The sequence below is a fragment of the Triturus cristatus genome, chromosome 9, assembly GCF_964204655.1.
Source record: "Triturus cristatus chromosome 9, aTriCri1.1, whole genome shotgun sequence".
Taxonomy (NCBI): domain Eukaryota; kingdom Metazoa; phylum Chordata; class Amphibia; order Caudata; family Salamandridae; genus Triturus; species Triturus cristatus.
Window position 1 is genome coordinate 879559419 of NC_140592.1, and position 27135 is coordinate 879586553.

Sequence of the window (27135 nt, forward strand, 5' to 3'; positions counted from 1 at the left end):
GGATCAGCTAAATATTGAATGTTTTGATACGCTTTTTGTCTTTCAAAACGTTTTCCTTAAATTTCCTCTTGAAGAAGCCATATAAATTCACAAATGCCAAAAGGAGAAAAGGATTGACATTTAATACACATGAAAGTAATTTCTTAAGAAAGTGAATTTAAACCTCATTAAGAATTTGGATACGTAAAACATTGAAGTAAATGGGTTTAAACAACTAAATAAGAGTGCTGTGCTTAATCAACTCAAGAGATCTGAGGCAGATGCATTTTGACTGCAAGAGACTTTTAGGATATGAGTCAGATTTGTCGAATTGACAATTATTGTACACATTTTTCTTATATTCACCTCAAACAATCTGTTTTCCCTCTCAGATAGCAGCAATAACCATGATTCTCAAGGAAAGCAGAAGGTCGAAAGTGAACATTAATTCCTGTGGCAAGAGGACGCAGGGTGGCCGCTGACCAGAAGGCCCATGCTGCTGACGGTCAACCACGGACAGCTGGCTCCTGAAGACCTTACAACTGAGCTTTTAGGGTTTAAGTAAGTAGTAAGAACATCTAGAAGTAAAACAGCCTTGTAGATTCCTTGATAATGAAACTATGAAATATAGTCATTGTTAATGACGTTCTCAAAAAAAGATGACCAAAGTACGGGTTTCAGACCACAATGATTAGTCGCTAAGGACTTGTGAGGTATTGAGGAATTGTGTAAAAAAGTAGCACCCTCTACTCCGCGACTAGTAAAAATATTAGTCAATAAATGCACAGTTCGTGGGACTAGACACAGTGGCACGTTTATCACAATTTTCTAATAGAAAGGTGTTGGCTGCAATAGCGAGTAAAATTTAGTGAAAGTCCACAGTGAAGTGTGCAAGCCTTTTTGCTCATTTCATGTAAGTGAAACAAGACAGACCTAAGCGATCAACTAGTCACCTCTAGGATAAATGCTGTTAAGGTTCTGGATCTAGTGATCCATTTTTTAGGTTGAGTTTATCTTTTGGCCTAGCATTCCTGTAAAATCTTATTACACCTTTTAAAAACTATGCGGGAACGTTCCTGATTTTACCATGTTTGTGAGGCATTGAGAGAAGCGAGGCTTTTTGAGCTTTGCTCTTAGGGCCGTGCTCTAGTTGCTACGTCCGGCACACCGAAGAATGAAGGACGGTGCGGGCGCGCAGTGAGCACACCTAAGGCAAGCCCGTCTGCACCCTTCTGGTGCCAGGGATGTTGCCCCTCTTTCACTAGGTAAAATTCAATATACTTCTGGCCAACTGGCAGCTCTTTGGAGAAGTTACAGTTAACACAGCTGGTGTATGGTCCTACTCATGACAAGGGCCATACTATTGCTATTGACCTTCTTTTTTAGTAACATTGGCACTCTCCAGGTCCAGACCCCTTCCCCTTAAATTCAGTCAGATCATTTTATGATTTTTTACTTTTACGACATTTTCCTCGCCCATATCCCTTCCCCAGGGATTAGATTGCGCCTGGCCCAAACTTAATGTGGATGACTGGCAAAAGGCCATGGGAACCCTAACACCTGTTCTCACAGGTTGTGCTGCATCAGCAGCCCACCAGTTTAGTGAGTGGATTACTCAATCACTCGATAGAGCTGTTCCAGTCAGGTGGAAGAAAGATGGCCATCAGGCCCAAACATCTCCCTGGTTTAATGCCTACTTACTGTCCCTGAATAAAGAGTGTAAACTCTAGCAAATCTGATTATAGTACATCGGTTAGGCTGTACTACGCAGAAATCAAATTGGTTCAAGCCACTTTTTTCGCTATTAAAATTACCAATGCCTCTAACTCCCTTAAAGAGATTTTTAAGATTCTTAAAGTTGTCACAGTGCTGTCAACAGTTAGCCCCACTGTGGATACCTCTGTGGAGCACAGCAATGATTTGGCACATTTCTTCCAGAAGAAAACTTTAGATGTTTATTCCTCCTTCCCTAATAGGACTAACTTGGTTGGCCCCCCTCATAGTCAATCCTTGTCTGACCTAAAAGAATGCTATCTCTCATCCTTTCCTAATCTTACTGAGAGTCTTGTTTTAGATCTCTTAAATGTGGTAAAATCTGGCTCACCGCCTCACTCCATGTTCTTCGCCAAGGGTCTTATTATATTGCTCTGGTGCTGACAGAGTTATTAAACATCTCCCTCTCTAGCAGGCAGGTTCGGCACCAATGGAAGCATGCAATGGTTAGGCCACTTTTAAAAAACCCTAATCTTGACCCTCTTTGCTTAAACAGTTATAGGCCTTTCTTTTTGTTATCTGGAGTTGCAAAAATTCTAGAAAAACACGTTAATAAGAATCTTTCTGCCTTCTTGGAATCTAAGGCAGTGCTTCATCCTACTCAAATGGGTTTCTGACCAAAACACAGCACTGAATCAGTACTGTAAGCGGTGATCGAGGAACTAAGGAGACTACTGGACCAGGGAGGATCTGCAGACATTATCCTTCTTGATTTGAGTGCTGCCTTTGACATTGTGGACCATCCAACTCTCATTCAGAGAATTTCTAAGGCCTGAGTCGGGGGCAGAGCACTAGAATAGATCTCCTCTTTTTTTGATAATCGAACCTTTCAGGTTCTGGATCAGGTCTATTATTCAACCAGTCTCCCCTGAGTTGTGGGGTGCCTCAGGGCTCCTCCTTGAGCCCCATCCTTTTTAATTTGTACATGCTCCCCTTTGCCGATATCATGCAATCGTTTGGGTTGATATTGGTGTCCTACACCGATGACTCCCAGTTGGTTATGTCAATCTTCTCTAACCATAGCTCCAATCACTCCTTGCCTTCAGGAAGTAGCCAGCTGGATGGCTGGTTGTAAACTAAAACTTAATGAGGACAATATGGAAGTTATGTTGCTGGGCAAAAACTTCCATAGTAATGCCCCGAGCCCCTTACCAGAATGTTTGAGCAAGCTGCCGACCTCCAAAGGCTCGATAAAGAGCTTGGGGATGTAGCTAGAGCCTAATCTCACAATCGGCCAACAAGCCAACAAAAATATCTGCTAGTTTCTATGGTAATTCTGAGACTACTGAGGAAGGCTCTTAAGCGCCTTCCTCTTACAGCCAGAAGAGTGATTAGACAGTCTTTGGTGTTGGCATGCCTGGATTATAGAAGCGCCATATACCTTGGCTCACCCTGTTATGTGGCCAAAAGGTTGTAAACGGTGTAGAATGCGGCCGCTCGACTTCTTACACACACACCCAAACATCAGTCAGTCACTACAGATCTCAGAGACCGTCACATGGCTCCTGGTGGAATGCCGGGTCCACTTCATATCTCTCTGCATCATGCAATCTTGACCTCCGACTGAGCCACCTCACTGCTTTCAACTGCACTCCGTTCATCGTAGACTCAGCCAAATCTCTAGGAGTCACCATGGACAAGAACCTGAATATGAAAAATCATATCAGCAATACATGTAAAGGAGCAAACCACTTGATGAGGACACTCAGAAATATCAAACCTTTCCTCACACTTAAGGATTTCAAGCAGGTGGTTCAAGCACGTCTCCTACCGAGGCTAGATTATGGTAGTGCTACCCTCTGTGGCCTGCCCAAATACACCCTGGCTCCGCTAAGGGCTTCACTGAATGCTGCTGCTAGACTGGTTACAGGCACCAAACGCAATGAGCGCATATCGCCAGTCCTAAAAACTCTAAATTGGCTCCCCTATGAAGCACGAATCCAGCTAAAAATTGCCACTATGACGCACAAAGCCATCCACTTCAATACGCCCAGGTACCTTGCACAAAAACTTGAACTATCCTGCGGTGTAAGAGCCTCTATAAGCACCACTACCTTACTCTTGAAACCACTTATCCTTAACAAAAAGAGAACTTGTCACAGAGCCTTCTCTGGCGCGTCTCCAAAGATATGGAACTCTCTCCCACCAGAAATACGCAGAATCTCCAGAACAACGGTGTTCAAATTGGAAGTCAAAAGATTCCTGATGAATAAACTCCTTCAGTTGACATTGTTCCTACTTCCATTGTTCCAACATTTACTACTACACTTTTTTTGACATACTGTGTCCCTCTTCCGTTACCCTGTTCAATTGTTTAACATAACTTCCATTTGGAATTTTCATGTACCTTATGATCATTTGTGTTTTTAACTTGTTGTTGTTTACATTATGGTCCTTCTAGTTCGATTGTAAAGCACTCTGATATCCTTTGGGATCTTGTTCGCGCTATATAAAACTTTATAAATAAATAAAAATAAAAATAAATGCATAGGCCGATCAACAATAGGGGCCCCTCCTTGCAACGATCATTAGTCTCCCTTTATTTGCCTGGGAGACCTCTTAGATCAACCTCTGCTCATTTACTGAAGGTACCCAGGATTCGCAGATTGCACTGGGGTGGACGCTCACTCACATCTTTTTTGGCGACTAAACTCTGGAATTTCTTGCCACTCAACTATACCTTCTGGAGCAAGAACTCGCTTTTGCAAAGCTTTGAAGACCTGGCTGTTCAGGGAATAACTTTCTCAGTCCCTGATGTTCTACAGTATCTGTTGCAGTACCGGGTGGCCTCGTGGTAGCCACGCTCTATACAAAAACTGCAGAATAGAACAGAATAGAACTTTGATACTTAATTATAAGCTATACATTGTTTGGACATACAAAGATCCTGCACCACACTCCATGAGAGGATGTAGCCTAACGGCTAAGGTGGTCGATCTCAAATCAAGTGAACAGGGTTCGAGTCTCGGCAAAGACACTCAACATCCTATGATTCCGGGCAGATCACTTAATCTCCCCATGCCTAACAAAAAAAAAATGAATGTGTCCTTGTGTAAGCAACTGGCGCTCTGATACCCAATACCTTTGGGTCAAGTTTGCGCTACATAAAACTCAGAGGGAATAGTAAGCAGAAATAAAAATATGCTTCTTTTTGTACTACTTCATCTGTCACCACACTGGAAATGGGACTGACAAGTGTTAGCTTCCCAATTCTCAGTAGGGATCTACATACCTGGAGATCCAATGCTAGAAACACAAAGGTCACGAGTAGAGTTTCATGCATGGAGCTATTCTTAAGAGAAAGTATAAAACCCCTACCATCCAGTTAATCTCTTATCTAATCTCGGTGAACTGATGGACACACTGTACCTATATCTCCCAATGCACAACACACTTTAGATCCTGCAGACCGGTTTGATTCAACCAATTAGTATGGCTTGGATAAATCCATGAAGTCTTACACCTGGCATTAAAGTATAGATGGGACACTGTGGTACCCATTTTGCACCCACATTCTTGCTTGGCACTCAGGAGTCAACAGTTTTTAAGAAGACGATAAGTAGCAGTTTTGGTCTTGGCCTAGCATTCACCTTCGTTCCCCCTGAGGCCAAAGACATTAGTATTCTTATGAATTCTGTTCAGCATGGACTGCGACAAAAATTTCAAAATGTATGCCACTCGTCACAATCAGTAATGCGTACCTGCCACAAACGGCCAATAACTATGCCAAGACTACAGAATATTATGCATGATAATGTACAAGTAGATCATCTTATTATAGGGAAACTGGGAAGAGAAACTACTCATGTCGTGTACCGAGACGACACCCGCTGCAGATGTGATATATGTCTGTGTGGGGTCTGTGCTAAACTGTTGTGCTTCCACATACACTATTAGAGCATTTTGGCAGTGTTGGAGACAGCCAATTGATCCCCTTAAATCTAAAACCGAGGTGGAGAATGCAACAATACAGACCCTCATCATGGCACAAGAAGGGATTTGTTATGTATCGCTTCCATTGGAAGCCATTGGCGTGACTAACCGGATAGATATCTAGTTAATCACTGCTGTAACATAGCAATAGGTTCGGGAGAGGTTGTGACCCAACGGCTAGGGCAGTCAACTTCAAATCTGGGGAACCGGGTTCGAGTCTCTCAACGGCGCTCAACATCCTGTAATTCTGGGTAAATCATGTGATCGCCCCGTGCCTAACAAAAATGAATGTGTCCTTAAGCGCTCTGATACCTTCGGGTCAAGTTTGCGCTATATAAAACTCCGAAAAAGAAAAAAAACTAAAAGTTGCTGTGCAGTACTGTGATGTCATAAGAGAAAGTGCTTCTTTCCCCTGCCTAGCTGCCACATTTCCCTATAAATGTGCGTCTCTGCAGACCCTTGCTGATGAAGGAACTGTGATGCTGTGCTGGCATGGCTCTCAGCACAGCACCTGTGTTGCTCTCTGCTCGATGGGGAACAGAGGGCACGAGTTTTCTGGGACGAGGGTGGAAGGGACAGAGGGTGGTGGGGGTAGGTGGAAGTAGTTCGGGAAAGATTTTTTTATATTTTGGTTGGTGGGGGAGTATTAAAGAGAGGGTGGTGTAAATGCAGATGGCAGAGGCCTGGTATTTTTTTTCACATGTGCGGCAGGGAGGAGAGGCCATGATTTATATGGCTCTGCCATTTCTTCTCTGCTCCTGTATATCAGTTGAAAACAGAGAAAGATGATTATGGGCCCCACAAATAGCACAGCATTACAGATGGGTAAAAGGTGAATTACTGGGATAGTTTTCACCTTCGTTCTTGTTGTCAGTTTGATGCCACGCAAAACCCTCCGGTGAAAAACATCACCGTAATTCACTGTCACCCATATATAAATCTTTGTTTTTCTCCGATGGGTTTCGAATGACAACAAAGAGAGGATGGAAATTTCACCTTAGGGGGTCTGAGTAACATCACAGACAATGAAACCGAAACTAGCATGGTCTATGATGTCACTCAGAACCCCAAACTGAAAAACAATCCTTTTAGTCATAATAACCCATCAATAATTCTCTATGTTCCGGCCTGCTTCTTTCCCTTAGCTAGGACAGCACATACATTTCCTTCACTGAATGAAAACCACCCTTATTACGACCCGGTGGAGCACTTCCCTCAAAGACGGGACCATTCATCTTTCAGTTTAAGGACTCGGAGATCAATTAGAAGTCTGGGGCCTAGCTATCAACAGAGCAACAGGTGCAGTAGCACCAGGTCCAGGAGTGGGAGGAGTCCACTGTACCCCAGATACTGATATTTTTTTACTGAAGAACCAAAGAATAGGGTCCCATCTTCCTTACTCGCACTTGAGCCCTCTCACATTTGCGACGCTGCTGTTAGGAGCACATCTCAAGAGTGGCATGCGCCTCTACCTTCAGTAGCATTTATCTGGATTTACAGAGGTCAGTTTGTGCTGGACACTGGAGAAGGATGAACACCCCTACTATGGAATCCCAATAGCTGGCTCTGGGCACTTCAGGCAGATCTAGAAGCCGGTTTCTTTCATTGGAAGGCAGCACACCTCAAGGGAGAGCGAAACGACCAGACACCTGGAGACCTCTGTGGATAATGCGAGGCATGCCGAAGAGCCACTGAAACGAACAGACACCTGGAGACCTCTGTGGATAATGCGAGGCATGCTTAAGAGCCACTGAAACGAACAGACACCTGGAGACCTCTGTGGATAATGCGAGGCATGCTGAAGAGCCACTGAAACGAACAGACACCTGGAGACCTCTGTGGATAATGCGAGGCATGCCGAAGAGCCACTGAAACGAACAGACACCTGGAGACCTCTGTGGATAATGCGAGGCATGCTGAAGAGCCACTGAAACGAACAGACACCTGGAGACCTCTGTGGATAATGCGAGGCATGCTGAAGAGCCACTGAAACGAACAGACACCTGGAGACCTCTGTTGATAATGCGAGGCATACTGAAGAGCCACTGAAACAAACAGACACCTGGAGACCTCTGTGGATAATGCGAGGCATACCGAAGAGCCACTGAAACGAACAGACACCTGGAGACCTCTGTGGATAATGCGAGGCATGCTGAAGAGCCACTGAAACGGACAGACACCTGGAGACCTCTGTTGATAATGCGAGGCATGCCGAAGAGCCACTGAAACGAACAGACACCTGGAGACCTCTGTTGATAATGCGAGGCATACTGAAGAGCCACTGAAACGAACAGACATCTGGAGACCTCTGTTAATAATGCGAGGCATACTGAAGAGCCACTGAAACGAACAGACACCTAGAGACCTCTGTGGATAATGCGAGGCATACCGAAGAGCCACTGAAACGAACAGACACCTGGAGACCTCTGTTGATAATGCGAGGCATGCTGAAGAGCCACTGAAACGAACAGACACCTGGAGACCTCTGTGGATAATGCGAGGCATGCTGAAGAGCCACTAAAACGAACAGACACCTGGAGACCTCTGTTAATAATGCGAGGCATGCTGAAGAGCCACTGAAACGAACAGACACCTAGAGACCTCTGTGGATAATGCGAGGCATACCGAAGAGCCACTGAAACGAACAGACACCTGGAGACCTCTGTTAATAATGCGAGGCATGCTGAAGAGCCACTGAAACGAACAGACACCTAGAGACCTCTGTGGATAATGCGAGGCATACCGAAGAGCCACTGAAACGAACAGACACCTGGAGACCTCTGTTGATAATGCGAGGCATACTGAAGAGCCACTGAAACGAACAGACATCTGGAGACCTCTGTTGATAATGCGAGGCATGCCGAAGAGCTACTGAAACGAACAGACACCTGGAGACCTCTGTGGATAATGCGAGGCATGCTGAAGAGCCACTGAAACGAACAGACATCTGGAGACCTCTGTTGATAATGCGAGGCATGCTGAAGAGCCACTGAAACGAACAGACACCTGGAGACCTCTGTGGATAATGCGAGGCATGCTGAAGAGCCACTGAAACAAACAGACACCTGGAGACCTCTGTTAATAATGCGAGGCATACTGAAGAGCCACTGAAACGAACAGACACCTAGAGACCTCTGTGGATAATGCGAGGCATACCGAAGAGCCACTGAAACGAACAGACACCTGGAGACCTCTGTGGATAATGCGAGGCATGCTGAAGAGCCACTGAAACGAACAGACACCTGGAGACCTCTGTGGATAATGCGAGGCATGCTGAAGAGCCACTGAAACGAACAGACACCTGGAGACCTCTGTTAATAATGCGAGGCATACTGAAGAGCCACTGAAACGAACAGACACCTAGAGACCTCTGTGGATAATGCGAGGCATACCGAAGAGCCACTGAAACGAACAGACACCTGGAGACCTCTGTTGATAATGCGAGGCATGCTGAAGAGCCACTGAAACGAACAGACACCTGGAGACCTCTGTGGATAATGCGAGGCATACTGAAGAGCCACTGAAACGAACAGACACCTGGAGACCTCTGTTAATAATGCGAGGCATGCTGAAGAGCCACTGAAACGAACAGACACCTGGAGACCTCTGTGGATAATGCGAGGCATGCTGAAGAGCCACTGAAACGAACAGACACCTGGAGACCTCTGTTAATAATGCGATGCATACTGAAGAGCCACTGAAACGAACAGACACCTAGAGACCTCTGTGGATAATGCGAGGCATACCGAAGAGCCACTGAAACGAACAGACACCTGGAGACCTCTGTTGATAATGCGAGGCATGCTGAAGAGCCACTGAAACGAACAGACACCTGGAGACCTCTGTGGATAATGCGAGGCATACTGAAGAGCCACTGAAACGAACAGACACCTGGAGACCTCTGTTAATAATGCGAGGCATGCTGAAGAGCCACTGAAACGAACAGACACCTAGAGACCTCTGTGGATAATGCGAGGCATACCGAAGAGCCACTGAAACAAACAGACACCTGGAGACCTCTGTTGATAATGCGAGGCATACTGAAGAGCCACTGAAACGAACAGACATCTGGATACCTCTGTTGATAATGCGAGGCATGCCGAAGAGCCACTGAAACGAACAGACACCTGGAGACCTCTGTGGATAATGCGAGGCATGCTGAAGAGCCACTGAAACGAACAGACATCTGGAGACCTCTGTTGATAATGCGAGGCATGCTGAAGAGCCACTGAAACGAACAGACACCTGGAGACCTCTGTGGATAATGCGAGGCATGCTGAAGAGCCACTGAAACAAACAGACACCTGGAGACCTCTGTTAATAATGCGAGGCATACTGAAGAGCCACTGAAACGAACAGACACCTGGAGACCTCTGTTGATAATGCGAGGCATGCTGAAGAGCCACTGAAGGATCCCAAGTGATTCCTTGTAGCCAGAGCAGAATCACAAAACGAGTGGAAGGAAGATCTCCAGTGAACGGCCTAAGTTGAAGCCTCGCAAAGGTAGAACACAGTTTGCAGGGCTCAGACTTTGAGAAACAGATTCACTGTATTTCACGTTTTCATACTTTTGGAACTCATTTGTGGTTAGGAACAGAAAACATGTGTAGATATTGTGTCATATGCCTCTCGCAAACTAGGTTACAATTGACATAAATGGGCATGATCAATAATAAATCGGTTTTTATATAGACTTTGAAGGTATTGTTTAACATTATGTAATTATTGTAAATAGCAGGTGTTATTAATGCCCAAATTTTTATTACTCAATTTATCAACCAAAAACTGATGACCATTGGCCTGGGACAGGAAGTGCTAGAAAGAGTTAAGGAATTTGATTACCTGGGGACCCATCTGGCTAACTCAAATCATGGGCCCCACAGATTCTAAAAACCTCATTCCTGCTAACTCATAGAGCTGCGGCCATTGTTATTTTTGCTAAAACGGCACCTTGGTATCGAGTTCTTCCAGCTATGGAAACGCATAAAGCCCAGTCAAGGGGGCAGCACTGTTTGGCGCAGAGTTATGGAGCCGTTGTTTCACGGGCTCCGTGGAGACCAGTGAGAACAATTTCATAAGAGCACTTACAGGCATGGGAAGAGGTACCCTCTAGTTCCGCTTAGATTGGACCTTGATAATCAACCTGTCCCTGCGTTGGCTTCACTGAAGCAGTTACTTTGTTGGGTCCATGTATGGATCGTTGAGTAATTACAGTCCTACAGAGAGGGCCTTTTTGATATTCTTAACTTATGCATCTCATATAAGATGAAGTGTCTAGCCTGGGCTAAGAAATCACTTTACGACCTAGGTCTATGCAATTTTTTGGAAGAGCCTTTTTCTATCACGCCTACCGCAGCTACTGTTGTTAAGGCTAAATACTGGGGGAGAGCTATTGCCCAGAATGAATTGTCTAGTTCTACAGGCAGTGCACAAGGTTTTTTGAATTACACAAGAGTGTGCCCAAGGCGGAGGAATTTTTTCACTTTATTCATCCATCGCATGCGTGCTCGCTTTACCTATAGTTTAAGTATGGTACCTTGCAGACAGTTGTGTTTGTAGCAAAATGGGCCCCTGTACAGGTAAAGTCCACTTTGTGCCCATCATGCATGGTATCTGATGAGACTGAGGAACATTTGCTCTTTTTTTGCCCAATTTCTTCTAGACCAAGGGGCAGGTGGATTGTCCCTCGGTGTCATCTACTGGGGATGTCGCACCGCACTAATGCTTTTAGAATTTGCAGGTGTGATCCTATCAGTGTGGTAGTGACTACAGTATCTAAATTCTATTTTTCTGCATGGTCTGTTTGACTTCAAGTGGCCACTCGAATCACAGCAACCATTTCTATCGAAGGGCTTTTCTATGCACATGTTTTAGTACTATGAAATGTTTTTTTCTAATTACACTTCCATGAGCTTGAGCAGCATTCTGCTAGCTTAATGATTTTAACTGATGTTTTACTGTTTTGTATTTATTTTATGTTTTTTAACTCGTTTCAATATATTTTGTACTGATTTTTGCTTTATTTATTTGTGCACGTTCTGATTAATTTCGTGACAATTAATTATGATGTTCGATCTGTCAATACATTTGAACTTGAAGTTGACCATGTAGATTTTGAAATTGTGACTTGCAGGTCACACCAGATGTCAGCAGTGAGCACTTACAGTGGTGGGTCATATTTACAGCTGCAGGATGCCTCGGAGTACTTTATAAAGTACAAATAAAAAAAATCAAGTGCTGTGGCAACAGTAGGGTAACATATAGGTTGAGTAGCAGGTGGCAAAATTGGACGAAATATACGTAGATAGATAATTTGTAGCCAAGTTTTGGAGGCCTTCTGAGAAACACACACAGCTGTTCAAGTGTTTTTGGGCATGCTTAATGTGACACTTTTACAGTGGCCAAGCATAGTAGTCGCAGTGTCCACGGTTACAGGTTCATTAAAGAAAGTCAAGACTTTGGAGTTTTAGCCTGGGGTGGATTTTTTTCGATACTTCTGTTTTTTCAAACATACATAGTAGAGCCAAATTGGACACTGCCTCCACATTCCTCAAAAAGTAAAGGATACTGATCTCAATGGCCTACTTCCGGAATTAGAATATGTTTTTGGCTAGCGCAGACATATTCAGTTTGCCAACACGGATGCCTCCAGCCTAGCCAAACAGTCAGCACAGTCTCGAATGATAACCGCTTCCAAATGATAGGTTAGGAGAAGAAATAGTCTCCTTGATGCCCAGTTGCTAAAAACAAAAGCTGGCCCAGTAAGTCTGGCTGCATCAAGCCAGCGGAAACTGATAATGGTGCATTGATAGAGCCCAGAGGAAAAATCCAGCGCGTTATCACTTGAGAACAATTTCTCGTACCGCCCCCGCAGAGATATGCAAAACATGAGCTGCCATCTCGGCACAGAGTGAGGTCGCGAGTTAAATATAGCTTCGTATTTTAGAATAGTTGGGAGAAGAGCGCTTCTCCGGAGAGCTTTACTGAGGATTTCAAACTCCGGCAGCTAATGCATTCGCAAGCACAATATTACAAGGCCAGATGCATATATCCGCCTTAGACCACTCAACTGCACATCAGCAGCCAGCTGTGAAGCAGTCCAGACATGCGCACGAGGAGCTGGGCGACTGGATCCTCTTCTTCGACACTGAATGGATTCCCTTGAATCTGGAAGTATCTGGCCACCAGCTCTTGTCCCCTTGAGATTCCCTCGCGTATGCGGGATGTGGTCGCCCACCATGCCGCCACTGACTCTTCCAGAAGGAGCTTCCCGCCTCACGCGCTAGCAAAATCTGCATTTAACCTATATTTGAACACCCCCAGGAGAGAGAATGCTTTTCAGTCTGTAGTTAGGCTATGGGCATCTTTTAGGGCTAAATGTCAGATGTCACTGTTGTAAATACTTACTGCTCAGCATTCTAACTGCTTGGTCAATACAGAGCTTATTCCATAGAAATATAGGAGTTGAGAGACTAAAGAGCATATCTAATGCAGTTATGTCTGCTTGGTTAGTGTTGAGCACATTTGACAGAATTCTACCTTACTGGTCAAGAAAAAGCACATTTAACACAATTCCACCAGTTTGATCAATACAGAGCATATTTATAGAATTCTACTTTTTCGGTCATTAAAAAGTATATTTAGTAGAACCATACTTGCTTGCTTGATAATTACGTAACATATATGATATAATTGCGTGTGTCTGATCAAAATACAGCTTATTTGATAGTATTCTGCTGTGTTAATACGGGGGTATTGTGTTCAGAAAATAATATTTGTATACTTCTCAATGGAAAAGGTGGCAGCATATCAAAATTGGAGCACAATCAACGTGCTCCAAACCGAGCAGATGCGCTGATTTCACCCGGCTATGTGCACCCCACTGCACACTGAGCCCTTTATCCTCCCAGCACTGCACGCGCCACAGTTTTCCTCCAGCGACTGATAGCAGAATAGACAAAATATCAAGTTATCACTGACGTTGTCATGACAGCGTCATCGCCTTGGGTCTTCGAAATGTGATGAATCTGTCCAGTACGGCATGAAAGTACCAAAACAAATCTACCCAACAAAGTGGAAGACAGGTTAGGGCTGAAGGTCGACACCGTCAAAATGCCACTTTTTATCAGCACCGCAAGGAGAGAAAGATCGCTGTGCACAGAATACATTTGTAAGAATTAACCGAGGAAGACACATATATACACGTCACAACCCAGAGGCAGAAACACCTTGAATTATGTGAAAGACATTTATAAACAAAAGCTGCCCAAGAGAAACCCACCAATGTTCCAAATGACATTAAAAAACACACAGAAACACGGAAGAAACGCTCTATACTGGATATTTCATACGGATGCATCTCGTCTGCTTGAGAAGCAGTCTTTGTTCTAAACATTTTAATGCAGCGTTTTGTTTGTTTTTAGCAGGCTGCCCGTTCCTTCGCCGCCCCTTTATTTCCAAAACGGAACAGTAATGAACATTCAGCAGGAATAACGAGTTATTTTCCAGCTTGACGTGTGCCAGGCGTCTTTAGCATGTAGGTAGCACAGAAACAACGACCCAGCTTGCAAATTAAAAAACATAAATCAGTGAGATTGGATGTATATGCTATTTTATCAGTCTCTCCCTGCCAGATTTGTACCCAGAAACAATCATACACTAAAGACGGATTAGTTTGCTTTATGAAACATATAAAGAAAAGATTAACCCCGGAAAAAAATACAACAACAAAAACCAAACGTACACCGCGTACATACAGTCCTACCTGAAATCCTCAAATGCATACATGGCTAGGGGTAAGGCAATTCGGTGAAATGGAGCAAAAAAGAAAATGCTTGAAGGGGAGATGGGCAAAGCATTCCATCAATCGGCGGAGAAAGGCATGGTGGAGATGCGGCTCGCTCGTAGGATCCAGACGAGAGGGGGTCTGCAGAGGCTGAGCTCCGCCAGCTGCTGGAAGCAGCCACTAGCGGGGGGAACATGTGATCTCTCCAGCAAGATGCAGTAAACCGCTCCTGCACCCGGGGACGGCAGCCTGGTGTCTATATTAGTCAAGCTGAGTGTGGAAGGCACAGAGAGCCAGGATGCCAGTGTCTCACTGGCCCTAGTGCGAGGAAGGAAATGGGCCCCCTGGCTGCTGCTTGAGCAGTGAAATACAACGATGATAAGTGGGACCCTTAGATCACCGTGCCCCGGTGCCACTGCACCTGCTGCACCAACGGAGGCTTCGCACCTGACTTCAGTTAGGCATTTTCTCGGAGGTGGGGAGGCACTTAAAGGGGAAAACTATTGTCAACCGGTGTTGTCAAGTTTATTCGACAAACCTTTGCCACTTGCTCAGTTCCAGTGTGCCAGGATGGTAATATTTACAGTCAAAATACACAATAGGCTTAAGTGGATAATAGAAACATAACAGTAACTCAGCTAAAGGACAAACTGTCCTGACTCTCTTTTACCTTACGCCCCAGGAATGCAAGTGCTGGCTTTGCCTGAGCGACCCTATAGGATTCTGCCCAGTCCCAGGATTCCAACAGTCCTTTGGTTGTTGGGGCCTTTAATAGAGGGCACTATCAGCGTTCATATTAGGAGCATAAGGAAGATATGCATTTGTAATGACCTTGCATGGTTACTGGATGTGGAGTTATGAATCGTGAATATATATTCACCCTAGCAGTTGTCTGGTAGGCGATGTCATGGATGCAATATCTTTATAGGTCAATAGTTAGATCACCATATAGAGACATACAACCCAGGCTGTAAATTGTCTCAGTTGAAAAACTTTTGAAAAAATACCTAGGATGTCACAGCCCTGAGGAAATGTGTCTTACAATAATGCACAGAAAAACCTATAATTGCTCAAGATAAAATAAATGTCATGACATTAAGTAGCATCAACCTCTTCTACCCGGAAATAAAAAATAAAAAAAAAATACAAACAAAACTCAATTGAAAACCACCTTTTCGTCTCCAGGAATTGAGTTGCTCTTATGGTGCACCAGCAGACAAACAAACTACCGCTTGTTGCCAGCTTCCACCACCAAAACGTCACACCCATGACTTTCAAGTGGCACACATACATGCCACCCACTCCCAAAATTCAGATTAAACAAAGTGGTTTATGCTCCTACCGTACTTTGAGTTGGATCCTAGCACCACCCAAATCAAGCAAGGTTTAGAAATCTGCTGGGTGTGAGGGGGCGGATGGGGGCAGAAAAAGATCTGGTTAACAGTGGTCTCATGCATTCATAAATCGAAGAAGGGTAGGATAGTACAGCCGACTACGTGATGTAGGGACCTTCATCCTAATAACAAGACATGCTAAAGGCTCAAAAAGAGTCCGTTATAGATATTACAGTCTCTGATGGCGAGCCAAAGGAGGGACTGGGAAATGTGCCATGAGGTGACACGATTGTGCAGCAGTCGAGCTACCAACCTCACCACTGCAAAGCTGTTCACCTAATAAAAACATCCAGAGAACTGCCTGCCGGGCATGCAAAGAAGACCATGATTAATCAATTTTTTAAAATTAAATTTTATAAAGTGCACATACACTCTAATAAGGCTCTTGTCGCTGGCCATTTGTAGCCCAAAATGTTGTTATACTTGGGCTGATTAGATGAAAAGCCATGTTGTTACGCTTTATTACAAGACAAGAGAGTAGTGTGAGCTCTGATTTTAGGTGATATTTAGTTCCAGAGTTTGCCTCCCTAGTGTCTAAAGGGGAGACAGCGTTTACAACGCTGGTAATACCACGCGGGTAGATAACAACGTGGACGTGACATCGTCCGTGTTGTTATCACGCATGGCATTACATCGCAAGTCGTTTGAACGACTTGCACTAGATGGCGCACAACACCAGGGAATGTGTTGGATTTTAAATCCAACACCTTACCTGCTGTTGCGCTAACTGGAGTAGGAATAGTAATTTATACTATTCCTAAATCCAGCGCGCCATCTAGCGCAAGTCGTTGAAACTACTTGCGATGTAATGCCATGCGTGGTAACAACGCGGACGATGTAACGTCCGCGTTGTTACCTACCGCGTGGTATTTGCTTGCGGTGTAACATCACATATTCGTCTAAAGCGCCTATGTCCCAATTTCAGATATTAAAAATGGGTTCTTTCAAAGATGTGTATGGAAGAGGAGAGTAAGATACTCGTGGAGTATATTTCTGAATTAACTGATTAAAATGGGAGGGCAGTGCCGTGAAAACTTTGAAACATGATGAATGTAGCTTTGAATTTAATCAGTTTTGCATTGGGAGCCAGTGAAGACGTTTTAACTGGTCAGAGATGGAATACATTTTTTGAGACTGAAAATAACTATAATCAATGAAATCTGGATCTTTGGAGTCTGTTTAGCGAGTATTGATAGACAGTATTGCCATCACCCAATCATTCTTTAGCCACCATGATCTTCAGAGGAATTTTAGCTTTGAGTAAATAATGACAGCTAAGTTGTGAACAGTCAGGACTCTTGTGAACAATCTCCCAGATTTGAGGGCCACAGGGAAGATTTCCACTGATTCTATTAAAATTGGTAGGATTTCAGATTTTGGTGAATCACATTTGTGGAAATGTTGTTTCATCTATTAGGCCTCTGCTGCTAGCATGACTTGAACCTAGAGAATGGATTGTGGGGGTTCTCTTTTAGATTGATGACTATTTGTGTGTCATCTGCGTAAAGGTAAGAAATAAACTTTTGTAAAAGTCTTGTCAGCCGTTGATATAAATGTTAAAGACCATAATCTAAAGCGCAGACCCTTGCGGGACTCCCCTTCAAAGTTGAGTAGTGGATGAATTATACTGAGCCATGCGTATTTTGGACTCTTTCTGCAGAGAAGGTGTTAAACCACGCCCAGGCTGTATTCATAATCTTCAGATTTTCCAATATGATTTAGAAGCCTCAGATGGTCAGTGGTGTCCAAAGCCGTGGATCGGTCCAGGAGAATAACCACTCCTGAATCTCCACTGTCCACCAACCACCTCAGATCATCCATAGCTGATGTACCTACAAACTCTTTACAGAAACCTGGTCTAAAAGCCAGCTTCACTATGTTCAAATAGTTCATAATTCTCTATATACCTTTGAAGTGGTTTAGTGACCATTTATTTTCATAAGTTAAGAGATATAAGGCAACAGATAAATCGGCCTGTAGTTGCAGGATCCAATGCTTCAAACTCTGCTTCTTTAGGATTGGTTTTGTTATCACTTTTTTTCAGGGAGGAGGGAACCGAGCCTTCCCTGAAAGAGGCATTGATGATATTGCAGGTTAATGGGGCAATCATTGGCCGAAACCATTTTAATCTTGCAGCTGGGCTGGGCAGAAAGGGCTAGCCCAATGGTCTTAGTAGTGTTAATAATTGTCACACATTCTTGCACCACTATGGCCACAAATTTAGATTTTCTTTTTTATATATATATTTTTTTAATTTTAATTGTAATTTATAGAGCGCAACTGTTACCCAAGAGTGTCCTGGCGCTGTGTGAAGTCCTACAGAGGCCCACGGGAGAGAGACCATTCACGAGATTACGAAGAGGAAAGCCACGTTTTTAAGGCCTTCCTAAAAGAGAATACGTTTGTTGTGGATCTAAGATGTGGCGGAAGGCCATTCCAGGCCTTCGCTGCGCAGGGCACAAAACTTCTACCCAAATTCTTCAAGATAACCCAAGACTTTGTCATTTTAAAAACGGTGTTCCTCTTGTGACATGCTTCCTATGTTTACAGGGAGCTTTAGATAGGTCATCACAAATGTTCTTATTTTTAAACTTATTGTTCTTATGCACACAGTACTATATGTATCTTACCAGATGACTCGTTCCTACTTTTGGTGACTCATGTGCTCCAAGCTATATACCAATTTATTTGAGACCCATCTGCCAGATTGGTCACGGTAACTGCTGAAGACGTCTGGGCAATAGATCCCTTAATGTCAGCCAGTTTTTTCATGAGTGCCATCTCTGGTATCACCGGGGCTGGAGGCACTTCAGCGGTTGCCGCCTTTGACAGATTATTGTTCATCACAGCTTCCAACAATGAGAGTTTGGGAACACTCTTGGATATTGGCATATAATGGCGTAGATAGTTTGGAAGTTGGTGGAAAATGGTTCGGAAAATCAGTGAGAATTAAGGCTACAGGATTTGTAGTATGTTGTAAGGAAGGAGCGACCAGGGCAATCCACGGCCCACAATCGTAAGGAGATATTGGTGGCACAAGGCTTCAGCCCCACCAGGAAGCCTGACTTGTTTGGAAAATGTCTCCGCTATGGCCAATCCCTGTGTAGGGTGTTCAGGGAAGCACAGAGGGCAGGTCAATACCAGAGAGTAAAGTTGTAGGCCAGGTGTTGCAGAGCAACTGAGGACAGGGGGTCAGGGCGCCAGAGGACAAATGAGTGCAGGGCAGTCTGACTGATGGTGTCTTCTCTTATAACTGGTGCAGTTCCCATCAGTTTGTCAAGAAAAATATTTAGCTCGCCCTGTTTAGGTGAGACCAGGCCACACTGGAAACACTCACCTGTTTTTGAGGGCAAGGGGAATCTCTGCTCAGATAGGTCATAGGCCACACTGGAGACAGGGATGGAAGCCTGTGATAGAGGCATAGGCCCAGCCCATCAATCCCTGTGTCTCTGACCTGACCGGTGGGGCGGTCCAGTAGTTGCGGCTTCCGTCCCTCTGTTTACAGAGGTTGCAGTCTCGGGCCCGAGGCCTCGAAGGAAGGAGACTCCTCAAAATGGCTTCTCAGGGGTGGGGTAGACCGCTCTCCGGTGCCAGGCGTAAGCCCCACACCAGGAGTGGGTCAGCCTGAAGGCAACAATATGACAGTTCTTCAGGCCTTCAGAGGGGCCCCAAAAAGGCACTCTCTTCTCTATGCCGTGCAGTGTTTGCAGCAAAGCTACAGCATCACAGCGCGATGGGCGTGGCCCTGCTTCCCCGCTGGAAGGAGGAGGTTGAGACCACTCTCACAGCCGGGAAACTCTGGCTCGGGTCACGCCAGCGATCTCCTGGGGGTCCGGAGTAAGAGTCTTTCTATTTAGGCTTGTTGCAGGGTTGGCTTGTGGTGTATGTCAGGCTAGCAGCCTCACACTCTCTGGGAGAGTGAAGGATAAGCCGCCACTCTCATCTGCACCTATCTCCTCCACCAGGAGGAGTTTCTCAATGATAAACATGCTCTCCTCGCTATAGGAAAATGGAGGATTATCCAGTGAGAGTGGTTAGGCTTCACTACGTAATACTCTCACAATACCCCAAAGTAGTTCCTCTGGATTCACACTAATAAATCCCTACTCAGTCCTGGTAGAGTGGCAGAGAGCAGTCAGGCTTTACTAGAGGAACATATGTTAAACATTTCAGAGAACCAGCATGGACGATAAGCAATTGACACCACTCAAAATAAATCCAACATCAATTTATAAAAATAAAGCAGATGTTATATAAATTTAGACACCAAAATGAACACAATCGGATGAATATAACCAGAGTTATGGATTTTAGAAGGAAAAAAATCAATTATTGCAATTCACTACAAAAAAACTTTTAAATTGCGGCCAATGGAGAAAAGCACTAGTGACAATCTTCACTTGCAGGTCAAGTCCAGTGGAATCCACTGAGGGGTAAGCTGATGCAGCTCCCAGGACCAGGCCATGACAGTCAGTTGAATTGTACCGGGCTCGTAGGGCCCGGGTGCAGGCTGTCCCTAGTGTTGAAGCAGGAGCCGCAGGGGAGCTGGTTTTACCGCTTAAACAGTACTGGTGAGAAACCTGATGCAAAAGCTCAACAACTGGGCCACTGAGGCAGCAGGTGGAAGATGCTGTGGATTTCACTCAAGGCACAGCGTCAAACAAGGTAGTGGTAGCCGGACTCGCCACCAACAAGCTGTGGCAGCGGCAAGCTCAGCTTGAAGTTACTTCAGCGTCCTGGTGTCCGGGGGAAAATGGTAGCCGCCTGAAACTAGCTGGAGGTCAGGGATGCCTTTCCTACAATGGGCTAGACCATCTACTTTAGGGCGATCACTCAGTGGGCACGATGGCCAGCGATTCTATGGTTCTACGAGCATGCGGCGTCTGCGGACTGCAGGGGACTAGTACCTCTAGTCCAAGGATGTTCTGGAGTTGCCTTTGACTCTCAGAGAAGTTCCTCTTGCCGGAAGAACTGGTCTCTGGTTCAGGACTAGTTGCAGTCGTGCAGTTGCTGGGTGGTTGCCACAAGTGCAGGCATTGCGCCTTTGCCTTGTACAGGTCCTGAAGTTGCAGACTCGGGTCTCTTCTTTGTCCTTGGTTGCAAGTCGAATCAGATCAGAGGTTCTGGTTTGAGGGGAGCCCCTTACATCCTAGATTTAGGGGCATTTAGAGGTGTGGGAGTTTGTACCGAATGGGCTACTAGCCTCAAGGGCTAATCCGCCCCTGAGGTGACCACTTCCTGTGGATGGTGGCATCTTTTCTACCCAGAAGCCTCTATTCTGTCACTTTTATAAATGGCAGAACCCTTCTTTGGCTGTACAGACCATGTAGCCCATCTTAGGGAAGTGGCTAGTCTTCTAGGGTGTACACATCCTGACTACCTAATTTGCCCGCCTGCCCGGTGCAAATGTCTCTGGGGCAGGGGGCTTGCTGTTTCCTCTTTTGGGAGGCAGCTTTGTTGCATATCAGAGGTGGCTGTAGTTTGAAGCTCACCACCTTGATGTGCCACTTAACTAGCCATCCAGTTAGGAAGGAAGGTGACACCTCCTTCCTGGGCATGCTATTGTTATTCTTGGAAGTGTTCACACCTCCTTACAGGGGTCAGATTCCTGTCTTGGCGGCATCAGCTACAGGCTGTCAGTCAGGGCACAGGACAGGCTGGGGCAACCCGTCGGCAATCTCTAAGGTAGTCACCTGGGTGTCACATTAAATCTGACTTTAAACTAAAAGGTTGGGTTTGATGAGACAAGTTGTTTGATACCAAACATGACACTTTTCAATAGAACCATAATGGAGCTGGCAACCGAAGGGTGCCAGGGTGCTAACCCATTTTATGCCATGGCCTCCTGAACACATATAGTGGCCCCTAATGGAAGGACGCTACTATAGGCACATATACGCTTGCACTTAGATGTCCATACCCTTAGTATAATGCACCCTGCTTCCTGGGCTCACGAGGCTTACCTTAGGGGTGACTGACATATATTAAAAATAGTGCTGTTACCTTGCCACCCATGGTAAGAGCAAAGTTGTGTTTTCGGGCAGTTAGCACTGTTCCTGCAGTCTAAAATGGCAGGCCTGCTGTCATCTGGTTATCTGGGTCACCCAGGGTGGCACAATTAGTGCTGCAAACCGTGGTGGTCTTTAACTTCCATGCCCTGGGTACCACTGGTACCACTTTACATGGACTTATGCGGGAGTTAAAGTCTTTGCGAAATGGCATTGCCAATTCACATACTTCATATTTAGGAAGAGAGCACTGGCACAGGGGCATGGTCAGCAGGCCCCAGTGCCCTTTCAGAGTTGAAAACCAGCAGCTAGAAGTCCAACTGGGGGGCAACAATTGGGGGAAACTGCAAAAGCCTGTTTTCTTACACTCCTTGAGAAAAGAAGTTAGAAAAATGTGCTTTCACATTTTTCAATGCATGCTTCAGTGGATCGTCCACCGTGGACAGTCCAATACAGTACAGATTGTGGCACATCAATACTTTGAAAATCTATACCTTGCATAGATTTCTGAGGCGCACTCATTTAGAGTCTGTGAATCCTTGAGAATGCATAAATGTTAATCATAGGAGTTAATTCCACAGCACGGTGTAGCAATTTGAATATTGCAAAAATTATCCCATATAAGTTCTGGATACAGAAATAACCCAGCATTCCTTATTTATAGGGGTCACGTTCTATCTCAGTTACTCAGAAGAAAAAAAACAAGGGACAGAACAACATCCGAGGCTCCCTGGGCAGCGTTCTAAAAATACTTTAAGGAGGAGGAAAGTATGCAGTAAAAGGCATCAAGATGCAGCAGAAAAGTTACAAAGCCGAAAATTCTTTTGGGGATTTCCTAATTTAGAAGAGATCCATGTTTAAAAAAAAAAAAAGCTGAAAAGTACTTGAGTCCTTAAACTAACAAGATACAGTTTTAATTCATGTGTTTGTGCGGATTTATGTGTTGTTTATCAAGTAAATAGTCACCGTCCCTCACTCTGCATGTCTTTCTCAAGCTCACACTCAGCGTTAGTGTGTGTTGTTTTTACAAGTATGCACTTTCAGCGAGATGGCAACACTCCACGGAAAATGTGGACGACTACACCAAAAGTAAGCTGGGCTAATGCGAGTGCGACGGGTGGTGGCCACTTTTGAAGTCAAAGGCAGTGGTTTTCAGAATGCCCTCTAAAGGCAGAAAATGCACATAACTTCAAATAAAAGGTTGATTTTCCAGCCATTCGCCTGCCTCCACCTCGCATGAATGTGTGGATGAAGCACACAGGAAGGACACCCACCGTGAGTCCTGGGAGGGAACGGCGCCAGTTTGCTGTCTGAAAACTGATAGCTCAGCGAAGAACCGGAAATGGGCTAAAGAGGGTGGGGGGGCGGGGGGGGGGGGGGGGGTCACGAGGAATGGTCATATATGCAGGTTCTTTTAAAAAAATTTTTTTACAGTGTTTTATATAGCGCGAACTAGACCCGAAGGTATCAGAGCGCTTTACACAAGCACCAGTTACGTTACAGACAGACACATTCGTTTTAGTTAGGCATGGGGAGATAAAGTGATTTGCCCAGACTCACAGAATGTTGAGTGTTCCTGCCGAGACTCGAACCCGGTTCCCTAGCTCAGAGGTCGACCGCCCTAGCCGTTTGGCCACATTCTTCTTCAGTCAACATGTCAAGAAATCTCAGAAGCCATTTCTGCATCTATACAGAGTGACTCCACTGAACATGGTTTCAAGATTTTGCTATGGATCAGTGACCCGACCAATCCCGACTCCAATGTGAGAAGATGTCTAGTGGGACAAATAGCTACGATACTACCAAGAGAGTCTCTAGGATATGTGCACAACAGGAAATAATGTGCACCATCGAAAGCAATCAAAGTAATATCCACTCCATTAAAAGAATTAAGATTTTGGACAACGATTGCCAACTAAGTAGCTGAATGGTAAACAGACATAATATCGAATTAAAAATATCGACAGGACAGAATATCGAGTTTTTAATATAGAATGGACAGAATATCGAATTGCCAAAATATAGTGGTGAAAAATATCGGAAATCAGGTAAGAAATATCGATTTAAATAATATCGAAGTAAGTAATATCTTTATTAATTGGTATTAATTGTATTTATTAATTTTTGGTATTGAAAATTAATTGGTTGTTAATTAATTATTAATAGGTAATTTAAAAAAATGTATTTATAATTAATTATTAAATATTGTGTAATTGGTAATTCATTGTAATACTTTTTTTTGGTATTAATAATTGATTTATTTTTAATAAAATATTAAATTATTATTTCCCCTACTATTGCACTCACTGGAGTGGGAATAGTAATTTTTACCCCTACGCTATCCAACGCTTTCCCTACTGTTGCACTCACTGGAGTGGGAATAATAATTTTTACTCCTACGCTATCCAACGCTTTCCCTACTGTTGCACTCTTTGGGGTGGGAATAGTAATTTTTACCCCTACGCTATCCAACACTTTCCCTACTATTGCACTCACTGGAGTGGGAATAGTAATTTTTACCCCTATGCTATCCAATGCTTTCCCTACTATTGCACTCACTGAAGTGGGAATAATAATGTTTACCCCTACACTATCCAACGTTTTCCCTACTGTTGCACTCTTTGGGGTGGGAATAGTAATTTTTACCCCTATGCTATCCAACGCTTTCCCTACATTTGCACTCACTGGAGTGGGAATAGTACATTTTACCCTCCCACTATCCAATGCTTTCCCTACTGTTGCACTCTCTGGTGTGGGAATAGTAATTTTTACCCCTACGCTATCCAACGCGTTCCCTACTGTTGCACTCTTTGGAGTGGGAATAGTAATTTTCACCCCTACGCTATCCAACGCTTTCCCTACTGTTTCACTCAATGGAGTGGGAATAGTAAATTTTACCCTCCCGTTATCCAATGCTTTCCCTACTGTTGCACTCTCTGGAGTGGGAATAGTAATTTTTACACTCCCGCTATCCAACGCTTTCCCTACTATTGCAGTTACTGGAGTGGTAATAGTAAATTTTACCCGCCCGCTATCCTACGCAAAAAATATTGAATATTTGTAATTAATATTATGTTAATATATGTATTAATTTTTTTTTAACTTACAATAATTATTTATTAATGTTAAAGTTATTTAAGTATTTTTAAGTATGTTTCAGTTAATTATATGTATTATTTCATTAACTTTACATTACTTTTAAGACATTTAAAAAAAAAATCAAAAAAAAAAAAAATCGATATTTTGACTAACTATATTATTTACAACGATATTTTGGATTCGATATTTTTGTACTTACCTGTTTGGATATAGGCATTCGATATTTTGGCATTCGATATTTTTCCTTCTACATTTTGGTAGTTCGATATTCTCCTTCTCGATATTTTGTCAGTGATCCAGATGAATTTACTTACCTCTGTCTTACATCACTAAACTCTGAAGACCTGTGGCCCAATTTAGAGTGACATGTTGGAAGATTATCACCTCTTGGTACGTCGACTTCCGCCCTAGTAACATTGGCACAAGAGCCCATTTTTGGTATTAGTGTGATAGGGGCTTATTTATTTATTTTTACCTGGGCCAATAGGCCTCAACCATTTATTGGGTGGTAGCTGCCATTTCTGTTAAGGGATTGTTACCCAAAGAATATTCAATGGCAAAGGCTCCCAAGTGGTTGCATCCCCCGATGGAGTGTACGACAGATTTACGTATGCGGAATCAGAGGTTACACACCTCTACAGGCACAAACACCAAGCTACTGAATCTATCAGAAACTAAGAGGGTGCTTACTTTTTAGGTCTCGCCTGGCGTTAGCAGCGTGCATGCGTTGATCTCGCCATGCGAGGGCTTCTGGAATCAATACGGATTCTGATGTGAACGCGGACGGACAGAAGATGTGCACGCATAGACTGGAGGCTTCACTGGCGGTGTGACACTCTATGCACTTTTTTTGGGGAGAAAGCGCGATGTAAAGGCGCCGCTCAACAAACTCTGTTGGGCACTCTGCAAGCCCCGCCGAGACCTAAAAATAGAAACGTGAAAAAAAATACGCCTGCTCTCAGATAGCATTGAAGGTGAGCAAACCTCGGAAGCATAACCGATTTCATCTGCGCAGGCCGCGCCTGGAGGGTGTGCTTTTAGCTTGTTTTATTTACAGCGCGCGAATGGCGATGCGCGCTTTCAAATGGCGACAGCTTATTCCTCCACGCTTGCTCTCAGAAGGCATTGAAGGTGAGCAAACCGCGGAGGCATAACCAATTTCTCTGCGTGCATCCGCAAGCTTCACTTCCCAGAACACACACGTGTAATGTCTGCGTTTAGTAGGAGCTGCAGTATGTATGCACATGCGTGTGCACTGCGAGGATAATGTGAACAGCTTGATTGATTGGCACTACCTTGCTGCTGAATGCAAAGCACTATCCAGTGTTATGCACGTGCGCATCACTGACGTGTTGACAGCACGGAGGAGGGTGCACTGCTCTGTGGGTGTTGTATAGTGCACCTAATTTGTGTGTGCACGTCTCTGCTAAGTATCAGCCTCACGCAGCACTGCACACGTTATTGGCGAGGGTGCACGTTATTGGTCGGTTCACAATCGGAAGGAATGTGCACCAGGTTGTCGACAGTGAGTAGCTTCACGACCTTGTACATCACTGGGTGTTCGTGGCACGATTGGCATCATTGGCGAGTGTGCATCGAGTGTCTGAGTGCAAACTGTTAGCGCAGTGAACAGCATGTTTAAGTCTGAACAGCACTTTAATGTATGCAGTGCATGTAGGAGTTTCAGCATCACTTGTTCACGTGCAGAAGCATTCACGCTCTTGGTGAGTTTTCAGGCGCGTGCCCAATCATTCGTGAGGCTGGGTTGAGTCCATCATCGATTGTGCACATAAGTGTGTTCATTATTGGCAAGGTTGGAGGCTTCAATGATCAGCTATATCATTAACAGGTTTGGACAGTACATTGAAAATGCACATGTTAGTAATGAGTGTACACAGTATAAATTGATGTAGCTCTCTTGCATGGGTGCATAGCATGAAAGCCCTTGTACAACACAGAAAAGCGTTAAGTGCATGTTGGGGTGTTGAGATCTCGGCTGTGTGCAATCCACGCAGGAGCCTGTTCCTCTAGCCTGGCATGCGGCCATGATTGGTGAGTGTACACAGAATCATAAGTGTTACCAGAGTGCGTGTAGCATTTGTGTGTGATAGATAGCTCTCGTTTCTTACATATGCCAGATGTGTATGGTCGTTTTTGGAGACCG

The 27135-nt window shown here is 44.4% G+C and overlaps 1 protein-coding gene across 17 annotated transcripts in view; it reads right to left on the minus strand.

Moving 5' to 3' along the window:
* EVL (Enah/Vasp-like) overlaps positions 1-27135 on the minus strand; it is a 546687-nt gene that overhangs the window by 430630 nt on the left and 88922 nt on the right. For 2 of the 17 annotated variants that reach the window (XM_085626377.1, XM_085626376.1), the window contains exon 1: positions 14450-14618. The exons of 9 other annotated variants lie outside the window; for them this stretch is intronic. In XM_085626377.1, the coding sequence (XP_085482503.1) occupies positions 14450-14472 (23 nt within the window). In that variant the 5' untranslated portion in view covers positions 14473-14618. Of the gene's footprint in view, positions 1-14449; positions 14813-27135 lie in introns of those variants that run through there. 6 more of the 17 variants (XM_085626373.1, XM_085626368.1, XM_085626392.1 and 3 more) reach the window with 4 other exon arrangements.